The sequence below is a fragment of the Rutidosis leptorrhynchoides genome, chromosome 4, assembly GCF_046630445.1.
Source record: "Rutidosis leptorrhynchoides isolate AG116_Rl617_1_P2 chromosome 4, CSIRO_AGI_Rlap_v1, whole genome shotgun sequence".
NCBI classification, from domain to species: domain Eukaryota; kingdom Viridiplantae; phylum Streptophyta; class Magnoliopsida; order Asterales; family Asteraceae; genus Rutidosis; species Rutidosis leptorrhynchoides.
Window position 1 is genome coordinate 252,402,110 of NC_092336.1, and position 11,252 is coordinate 252,413,361.

At 35.2% G+C, this 11,252-nt stretch overlaps 1 protein-coding gene across 2 annotated transcripts; it reads left to right on the forward strand.

The window, feature by feature from the left end:
* Positions 1-281: 281 nt before the first annotated feature.
* On the forward strand, positions 282-6,844 carry LOC139843467 (sphingosine kinase 2-like). Of its 2 annotated transcripts, XM_071833546.1 has the most exons (10): positions 282-693; positions 2,662-2,784; positions 2,864-2,964; positions 3,053-3,125; positions 3,279-3,365; positions 3,479-3,556; positions 3,844-3,914; positions 4,254-4,523; positions 6,099-6,221; positions 6,484-6,844. In XM_071833546.1, exons 1-10 carry the CDS (start codon positions 372-374, stop codon positions 6,673-6,675), a joined length of 1,440 nt encoding a protein of 479 aa, XP_071689647.1. In that variant the 5' UTR covers positions 282-371; the 3' UTR covers positions 6,676-6,844. The 2 variants fall into 2 exon arrangements, with proteins under 2 accessions (XP_071689647.1, XP_071689649.1); XM_071833548.1 differs by lacking the exons at positions 282-693; positions 2,662-2,784 and having other exon boundaries at positions 3,050-3,125.
* The last annotated feature ends 4,408 nt before the right edge of the window (positions 6,845-11,252 follow it).

Genomic DNA, 11,252 nt, shown 5'->3' on the forward strand with positions numbered 1-11,252 from the left:
AGCTTAACCTTTTTTTCTTTTCTTTTTTTTTTTTTGTGATGGAATTTTTTTTAACCAGTGAAGGCAGTCATCTTGGAGACGGGGTTAAGGATAAATGACTCAACAAAGGAAGGGATTATAGACTTAGATGTGATAATTGGTCGAAAGCTAATCACAATGATTTAATATTTAAAACCATGTATTAGTTTTGTATGTTTTATAAAGTATAGGGGCTAAAGTGAAAACTTTAGTGGATTTAAACAGATACGGGAAAATTCCCATTATTGGAGATAAAACCAACGAACGATGACTCATTTGATCGTATACTCCGCCCCGCACGTTACATATCCTACACGCTCACCACCTTACAATTGCAGAATCATAACAAACAAATGGATCAGCAAATGTTACTTTACGCCGAAGTTATAATTAATAACGGGAAAACAGCGTTGACTTTGACCACTGACGGAATACTACGGTGGTATGATCCCGGCAACATCCTCCGATGCCTCTCCGTCGAGAAAGAAGTACTCGGCGTATCAATCGTCGATCAGAAGATCATAATTAGGTCATTTGCTGAGACTGAAAGTGGTGGATTTTGCTTAGGAAGTAGTCAACGGAGTTTGGTGAGGAAGAGCTTCGTGTTCGAGGCGTTAACGGATGATTCGTTGCGGAATTTATACGATACGTTTCAAAGATATATTGATTCGTTAGGTAATTTAATCATTTTTGTATTTATTAGTGAGGTTACTTAATTTAGGCTATGTTTTGCTATGCTTTAGTTTGTATGTATGAAGGTTTGATTTGTGTTGAACTTAGTCAACATAGATGTAGATAAAATTAGTTGATAAAAGGTTACATCTAATGTCCACTATTGTATGGGGAGGTAAGATGTACACAATCCTTCAAACATATGCGTGCAATAGTAAAATTCGTTAGTTTGGTACATTAATTAGAGTGAAGTACATAGTACTACATACAATAGCAATTTGTATTAAGTTGAATGAAGTTTTTCAATTTTAGATGGAAAGAGCTGCAGTTGGATTTTGGGTAGTAAAAGCGCTCCCTTTAACTTATTGTGCATTTAAGAGCACCAGGAGTCGTCTATCCATTTTCAGTGTTTGAAAAATGGACACCGGAAACGTTGTTCTCATGACACTGCCTCAGTGTCCATTTCAGTGTCGATTATTCAGTGTCGAGAAATGGACACCGTGAATCAAGGTGGCCATAATATATTTTTTACTTAATCCGTTTACTTATTGGTCCACATCATATTTTCTCTCACCAAGACTTTGAAAAATGGATACCGAACCACACCTCCACTTTATCAATTTCAAAGTCTTTTCTAGACACTGAAATGGACACCGAACCGAAGTACACCGTCACGACACCTCGTAGAAAAAGTTATATCTTGGTAAATAGTTAAACTAGCTAAGGGACATAAACAGAAGGAAAATGACTTATTTTCTGAATAGGTGATACGAGAGAAACCAAGGTTGAAGAACTCGGAACTCGGGGAGTTCTCGGATGGAAAATTTTTGGGAGTTCTCGGAGAACTCGGTCGTTGACTAACGTTGCTTTTCAATATAAATATATATTTTCGAATATATATATGTAGAGATATTAGACTTTTTGAGATAATTTTTATGATACATAATATACTATATAGCTACAAACAAATGTTGACCGAGATTTGACCAAGATATTCAATTTATCGGACGTTGACCGAGCCAAATGTTGACCAAGATTTGACCAAGATATTCAATTTATTGGCCGTTGACCGATAAAATTGGCCGTTGACTGATAAAATCAGCCGTTGACCGATATTTTTGCCGATTCAGTAAACGAGAACTTGCCAGCTTCCTGGAAATGAGTTCTCACCGAGTTCTCGGTCGATTTTTCCAATTTTTGCAACCATGAGAGAAACTACTTAAAGCGTATAATGGTTTCGAAGTTTTGATAGAGTGGTCACTTCTAACATCATTGATTGATATTCTGCTTAAGTCACAAAAAAATGTTGATGAATTTTGTTGTTGAGTGGTCCCATTAGTTTACTTCCTACAATGTAATGAAGCACCATGGAGTAGTGTACTGGACCACTTATTATGGGCTATTCATATGCTTCCCCTTATTTTTTGTGTGGTCTATGGAGCATCTCTACCTATTGGTTGGCTTCATGTTTAAGTGGATAAACTTTAGTATGTACAACAGATAACTTTATGTTCTATTCTTTTTAGGTTTCAGTTAGCTATCAACATAGCATTAATTCTCGGTGACCATTTTACGTGCCCTGAAGGGAGTATTATTTGTGGTTTGTCTAACAATAAGTGATTAATTTTTGTTCATCAACCAAAGATCAAAATCTAAATCCCCATATCCAAGACATGAACACGAAAGCCTATGTTACACTAATGCGAAAAAAATAAAAAAATGCATTAGACAGTTTAAGATAATTCATTACTGTTGCACTTTCTGCACAAGCACTTTCTAAGCTTGTCACTGCAGTGAACAGTCTTAAAAATTGTAAACATTATGTACCCATATTTTACAAGTACGAGTTTCAGTAATGGCTACTGTTATTATTTACACTTAATTTGGCTTAAAAGCTTGCTTATTTATTTATTGCCTTATATTTTACAAGTACATTACTTCTCGTTCCTCATAAAATAGTTGTCATGACAGGCCGGCCAAAGAGACTGTTTATATTTGTTAACCCATTTGGAGGGAAGAAATCTGCTTCCAAGGTTTTTACACATGATGTAAAACCTTTACTCGAGGATGCTAACATCGAATATACTTTACAAGGTTTGTTTCACATAAGCATGTATCGGACATTTATATTTTAGTATTTAGTTATTCTCATTAGGATTGTTGTCAACTTCAGAAACTGAATATCAACTTCATGCGAAGGAAGTTTCTCATAAATTGGATCTTACAAAGTATGATGGTATACTTTGTGTTAGTGGAGATGGGATATTGGTTGAGGTTAGTTTGTTGTTATCAATCAATTATGGTAGAGCAGCATAAATATCTCTTAAGTTGTATTTGTGTTGTAAAACACTTTTCTCAGTAGGTTGTAAATGGATTGCTTGAAAGGGAAGACTGGCAAGCAGCGTTGAAGATGGCTATTGGAGTTATACCAGCAGGTCTGTTATCACTTTTTTGCTAGTTTTTCCTTTCTACTTTGGTTTTGTTTTTATGATTTCTATATCGAGTTACGTGATTGCGGTTCATCAACTATTTCATGATGTTACAATATTTCTGTCATGATATGTATAACTTGATTTTTCTTGGTGAAGGTACTGGAAATGGCATGATAAAATCTCTTCTTGATTCGGTTGGTCAGCCATGTACAGCTGCTTACGCTATGCTTGCAGCAATCCGAGGTGTATTTTAAATTTATTATTATTATTTTTTTCCATATCGTCTTTTTCTCGTTGCAATTTGCTAAATTGTAACCCTTAGTTAAAGTTTCTGTTTCATTGTTCATTTTTGGCAGGGCATAAACGCTCTCTGGATGTAGCCACAATCTGGCAAGGGGAGACTAGATTTTTCAGTGTACTAATGCTTGCATGGGGTATAGTTAAACTTATTAAATTCTACACACTGATTTGATATCAATTGTAGTTAAAATATGCTATAACACTGTCACTTGGAGTTTTATGGTTATAACTTACTGGATATCTCTGTGTGTTATAGTTAGTTAATTGCTTTATTGTTATTATGAATTAGATCCATTAAGGTAATCGGTCCTATAGGATTTAACATAAGTTGTATCTAAAAATTTTGGGCTATATATGTATTAAATTAATGCACTGACACACTATTATGTAAATGCTAATTCTTTCATCCCTTTCTTTAAAGGACTGATAGCAGATATAGATATCGAGTCTGAGAAGTATCGGTGGATGGGAAGTTCACGAATGGATTTCTATGTAAGTTATGTAGTTTTTCTTCTTATATAATATTAACCTGAACATATAATACCTCATTTGTTTCCTTAATCAAAATGTATGAATGAAATGATTTAGGAGGTTGTTTATAAAAAAAAAACTTTGGACGACTTTCAACCTGTTTAATCCGTTCTACCAATTTTTTCTGTTATTATTTTTATTTGACTCATTTGAGATAAAACACAACTCAAATCAACTCATTCATTAGAAATCGGTTTAAAATTAACACCTTTAGAACCTAGTTTCTTCTTACAATATGTCTATTATCAGTCGAGTTCTGTAGAAGTTGATAAGGTTCTTTCTTGTAACAAACTTATTCAGGCTCTTCAACGAATTTTAAGACTGCGGAAATATAACGGGTGTATTTCTTTTGTGCCTGCTCCTGGATTTGAAGATGTAGGAGAACCAATGAGTTTAGGGGTTGAATCTTGTATAGAACCTCTTAAAGCTTGTGAGCATGGTTACCAAGGCCCTAATAAGGTTGATTTAGAGAGATTAAGATGGAGAAAGCTTAATGGTCCGTTTATTTCTATTTGGCTTCATAATGTTCCTTGGGGTGCTGAACATACCATGGCTGCACCCGATGCCAAGGTTAGTATTTTTTCTTATATTGCTTTATGATATGATATATTCATGAGTATGATGATAGATGAGCTGGTACACAAATGGAGTAGTGGATACTGATTCGCAGCTTAGTGTGATGTTTTAATTGACCATTCTGATCTTATGGCTTGCAATATCCCTTTATTAAATCAATTACTAAGTGCATCATCATAAGGGTCTCATGTTTAGTAAAATAAGCAAAATGCAAAGACTTCATAAGTTGCTAAATGGGTGTGTCTGGGTACATCGTTTTTGGTGTAGCGTATGTGGATGTGAGAATGTGGACCTATAGATCTTATAGGTCTTATATACCTTAACTCCCCAATTTTCGTATCATAGCCATTACTTTCTACCGTTTTGGATTAGTATCCTCTGTATGGTTAGTTGGTTAAAATGAGTAGTTTTAATGGATTAAGTTGGGTTGGCCTGAAAATTTTTCTCTGAAGTCTTTTATTAAAAAGTTGTGTGTCAAATCTGACACATATTTTTATTTCAATAGTGATCTAATTATGTAAATAAAATGAATTAAGATATTTAATGAATTATTAATAATAAAGGCTGGGAGCCTTGAGGCAAGCACCCGTTTGATCTTTTTTTTTTTTTTTTTTATTATTATTTGTAAAATTTTAACTGTTTCATTGTTAGAGTCTGTGTTGTAAAAATCAGGTTTAATCGTCATAAAATCGGTTTATAAGAGGGGGTTGATGAGATTAATTAAAATCGGTCAAAAAATGGGTCAGCCTCAGTCAATGGGGATTTTGCGGTCAAAGTACTGGTTAAATGGTCAACATAAATTGGTGATTAATTGGGATTAATCGGGCGAAATAGGGATTAATCGGTCAACGTCGGTCAAAATTAAACTTAGTCAACACCAATTAATCCCTGAATAATCCCCGATTAATTCCCAATTTGACGGACTAATCACTCCAAGGTCCCGACCTATTAATCTCTAGTTAGCGATATTTGCAACCCCAACTTATGTATTATAGTGATTATGTTAAAACTTCACCTGCAATTAAAATGAAAAATTTAAGAAAGAAAAATACAATTGCATGAGAACAATGGAATATTGATCCAGTATTGCAAAATATAAGGATATCCTTTAACAACAGAAAATTTAAGTAAATGTCATAATCTTCGTGTATTACCCTGTGTTTACCCCCGTGGTGTTAGTCTAGGTCAATGTAGAAAAGAAAAAAGGGTTCTCGACAAAACAATCTTCTCTTGTATCACAAAAGATCACATGCATTGTTGTCTGTACATGAACATTAATATGAATACGAAGATGAGAACGTACATCTTTTGGCCTCATGTTCTTTGGGTTATATCAACAATCAGAAACAATTTTATTTGTACCTGATATCATTAAATTAAAATTATGATCTGATTGTGAAGTTAACAACAGGCATTTGGCCTAGAAGTAACAACTGTGGCACACTAACCAAGATTTTGAGGTTTCAAATGAGATGTGTGTGAGTATATGTTCGTCAAATAGGGAAATGAGATGTGTGTGAGTATTTTTCGTCAAATAGGGAACTTACGCTATACCTGTTCGATGTGCAGTTTGATGATGGCTATATTGACTTGATTGTAATGCGGGATTGCCCAAAGTTAGCCTTGGTATCCTTGATGTCTGAAATGAACAATGGAAAACATGTAAGATCACCACATGTCGTCTACATCAAGGTGAGTTCATCTAGCGACTTTCCAATCCAATTTATATACTTTGAAATATTGCCCATAGTATCACCTTATAGGTGTCGAAATGGATGGGTCGGGTAGCAGGCTGATATTATCTGTTGGATACAATTTGATGCAAAACTCTGTTTGTCCTATATTTTATATTATTTCAGTGGTGATGGAATTATATGAGTACATAGATTCAGTAAACAGTTAGATTGTTTTTTAATTTTTTTTTTTTAATTGGTTGAAATTGGATGATGAACAGGTGAAGGCAGTCGTGTTGGAGCCTGGTTCAAGGACGAATGACTCCACAAAGGAAGGGATCATAGATTCAGATGGGGAAGTGTTGGCAAGAGGCAAGGGAACGTATAAGTGTCACTTGAAGTCGTTGATGGTATACAACAAGCTGCAAATAGTCATGGATCAAGGATTGGCTACTTTGTTTACCCCTGTTTGAATCTGTATTACTATCTTTCGCGATTATTCGTTCTTGGTGCATACTAATGTGTTGATTATTTTTTTATAACATCCAACTTTGTATTATTAGCTTTATCGATGGTTTGTACATATACACCTAATTTTCCAAAATAAATCAAAGGAGCATTTTGTCTCCTTTGCTTTTTTTCTTTCTTTCGTACAGAGATGGTTCACACATTTGTCAATTTGGATTACATACTTTCAACCTAATCCAAATTTATAGACGTCACTAAACAAGTCTTTAAGTGGAGGCTTCTCTGTTTTTTTCAGCTACTTGAATCGTGTGCATTGCCGGCACGAAGGCATTTCATAAATAAGTGTAATAGTAGAAACTGGGCCTTATTCTGTTGGAGTATGATACAAATTCAAAGCGAGCGGAAGCATTTTTAAAATTTTACAAAATCATACTCTTCCACGGATAATTGTACAAAACTTTAGCAAACAAAATAAATTAACGAAGCCGAACAAGAGAAGATTAGAATATAACCTTTGTAGCCTTTTGAAAATCGAATTTGAAAACTCAAAGAAGAGTTCCTCTAAACGGTAGACACCTAAAGTTTCAACCTTGCTTCGATCTATACCTTCTACTTAACGGATCTTTTCTTCTTCCTTATTTCCACCAAAACCGAACCCAATTATAGATTTCAAGTATTTTGGTTACTTGAAAATGAGAAAGAAAATAGCATTTTGTATATGTGTTTTGTATCTTTTGTATATCATTTTCAATACCAAGACTTGGAATTATATATTACATAATTGATACAATAATACATTTAGTATAAATATAATAAATAAAGATTTGGAAAGATTTGCAAAATCAAATCTTTATATAAAATAAGATTTACAAAATCAAATCATATTTTATAAATCAAATCAAATCTTATATCTTATATCTTATATAAAATATGATTTGCAAAATCTAATCAAATCTCTACATATTTAGATTTGTAAGTATATGTATACACATAAAAAAACTTACTTAATTCATTAAACCATTAACTAATGATTAATAAATTAATTTTCGATTAGAAGGTATATCAAACAATTTACGATTGGCCTTTGTGTGTGACCGAATAGGATAAATGGACTTTTATTATTTAATGTCATGGGCATATCTTCGGAATATATGTACCACGGTCACACCATTGTCGACCGTAGCCAACCCGAGAACATATTTCCAACAGACTCCCACTTGCACTGACATTAATAATATTGTCCTGTCTTAAAAGACACACCATGTGTAACAACTAGTCTGCTATGTTACACTCCTATATTTTGATTTATATCAATCATCCTTTTGTTCAAGATATCTATATGAACGTGTGACATGGTTAAGTGTCAATCATCATCGTTCAAGATTATGTTTCCCGATGGAGATTTGTGGTGATCAAATAGACTGCAATTGCATTGATTCAGTCGTAGCATGACCATGCATTTAATTCAGCACAAATCAATGAGGGGCCCAGAGATATCGCTTAAACTCGCTTAAAGAAGAAGGAACAAATTGCTTCAACTGTATAGACATCCACCACATTCCATGATATACCCAATCTGCTCCCTTATGACCGGAATTTACGCACAGCGTTAGAAACAGGTCAAAGTATAATATAGTTTGTGTCAGGATTTCTCATACAAATCCACTCTAGGATAAATGATGTTGCCATCTTAGAGCTTACCTTTTGACTTAAAACCATGAAGTAATGTCTAAGTGTGGTCATTCCAGAACCTTGAATCAACTATCAAGTTCCTCATGAATGTAGTTTCATATAAGCCTATATTACTACACTTCATAGCAGCCTTAATTCAATTATCTCTTCCTTAGAGAATGACCGACTGTGGAAGTTTATGAAATAATATTCATTGGAAGTTAAAACATGCAAAATGAAACATGGGAATATACAATGAAATGATCGCATTGTGCGTATAATATAATCTCAATATATTAATCATCAGATCAATTGCAACATATATTATTACCCAATGTTTAAAGTTTCAAACTTAACATAAAAAATACAATCAAACTTTATCATTAATGACACGAATGCATAGACATGCTATGAGCATCATGCTTAGTCTGTGGCAAAGGCTTGGTGAAAGGATCAGCCAAGTTCTTAGTCGTGTCTACTCTACTTAATAATATGTCAATTTCTGCAACAAGTTGACGGATGTAATGGTACTTTCTGAGTATGTGACGTGTGCGCTTTTGTGACCTCGGTTCTTGAGCCAAGACAACCGCACACACATTGTCGCAGAAAATCTCAACAGGATCATGGATTGTAGGAACCACACCCAGATCCCCCGATGAATTTCTTTATCCACATGGCCTCTTTAGCAGCTTCATTTACCGCTATATACTCGGCTTCTGTCGTAGAATCAACAATAGTACTTTGCTTGCCACTTCTCCACGTGACGGCTCCACCGTTCAACATAAATACAAATCCTGATTGTAAAGTGCAATCATCTCTATCTGATTGGAAACTAGAGTCAGAGTATCCTTTGATGCTCAGCTCGTCATTCCCACCATAGACCAAGAACATCTCTTTGTTCCTCCTAAGATACTTTAGAATGTTCTTGACTGCTATCCAATGAGCGTCACCAGGATTGGCCTGATAACGACTAGTCATGCTTAGTGCATACGACACGTCAGGCTTAGTGCATATCATCGCATACATGATCGATCCTATAGCTGAAGCATATGGAGTCCGACTCATGGTAGCTGACTAAGTCAAAATTAGGACATTGAGACATGCTCAATATCATTCCAGGGTTCATAGGAACGCACCCTTTCTTGGAGTTATGCATACCGAATTTCTTCAGTATCTTATCTATATATGCACTTTGGTTTAGCCCAATTAATCTCCTTGACCTATCTCGATAGATTTTTATTCCCAAAATCAGTGTTGTAAATCTCCCGAGATCTCCCCGAGATCTCCCCCGAGATCTCCCCCGAGATCTCGTTTTTAAAAGGCAACCGAGACGAGATGTTCATCTCCCGAGATTTCTCGGTCAACCGGGTCAAACTTAGTCAAAGTCATGATTTCTCAGATTTTCTTGCTAATTTGTAATATTTTCTTGTAAAATTCGTAATTTCTAAGATTTTTCCACTCATTTCTCGGATATTTTTATAAAATCTCGTAAAAACGTATATAAATATACATATATTTATGTTTTTATGTATATTTTTATTAAAAAAACTATAAAGTCAACTCCAACCTTGCCCAAAATATATGATGCATCTCCTATGTCTTTCATGGAGAAACATTTCCCTAGCCAAGCTTTGACATCTTTCAATATCGGGATATCGTTTCCCATGTGTAATATGTCATCGACATATAGTACAAGGAAGACTAAAACACTCCCACTAGACCTAACATAGACACATGGCTCATCTTCGCCTCTAATAAAGCCAAATTCTTTGATCTTCCCATTAAAGCGAAGATTCCAGCTACGAGAAGCTTGTTTAAGTCCATAAATGGACTTTTGAAGCTTGCACACACTATTAGGATACTTAGGATGTACATAACCCTCAGGTTGTGTCATAAACACATCCTCTGTTAGCTTACCATAAAGGAAAGCTGTTTTTACATCCATTTGCCATATCTCATTGTCATAAAATGCAGCTATGGCAAGAAGTATTCTAATGGATTTCAACGTAGCTACTGGTGAAAAAGTTTCATCATAGTCTACACCATATTGTTGCGTGTAACCCGTAGCCACCAGTCTGGCTTTGAATGTGTGTACATTTCCATCCATATCGGTCTTCTTCTTGAAGACCCACTTACACCCAATGGTTTTAGTACCTGGTATATGATTAATCAAGGTCCAGACTTGATTATCATGCATGAATTGGATCTCGTTGTCCATAGCCTCCTTCCATTTGACAGACTTGGGGCCTGTCATTACTTCCTGATAGGTAATAGGTTCATCAGAATCTATATTTTTGTCATCACCCTCAAATATGTGTAAAATATATTTATTTGGTGTTCGACGCACTCTATCTGATCTACGTATGGGTGGTGGCTGTAGGCCAGTTTCTCTTTCAACTGCAGGCTCGTCGACCTCTTGAGGAGAATCGGTTCCAATATCGGTTTTCATGTCGGTTGATTCTTGAATTTCTTCAAGGTCAATTTTGCTCCCACTGGTTCCTTTTGATATGAGATCCTTTTCAAGGAAGACTCCCTTTCGGGACACAAAGACTTTGTTCTCAGTAGGGTTGTAAAACAAATATCCAAAGGAATCAGTCGGGTAACCAACAAATAAACACTTTTCGGATCTGGGTTCAGTTTATCTTGAGCTTCACGATGAACGTAAGTCTCACAACCCGAGATTATTAGATATGAGAGAGACACAGTTTTACCATGCCATATCTCATAAGGTGTTTTAGAAACTTTCTTAGTTGGGATGAGGTTAAGGATCCTTGCGGAAGTTTGTAGGGCATAACCCCAAAAACTGATTGGAAGCTTTATGCCGCTCATCATGGATCGAACCATATCAAGTAATGTTCGATTCCTCCTTTTAGCCATACCATTATGTTGTGGTGTTCTAGAAGGAGCTAAT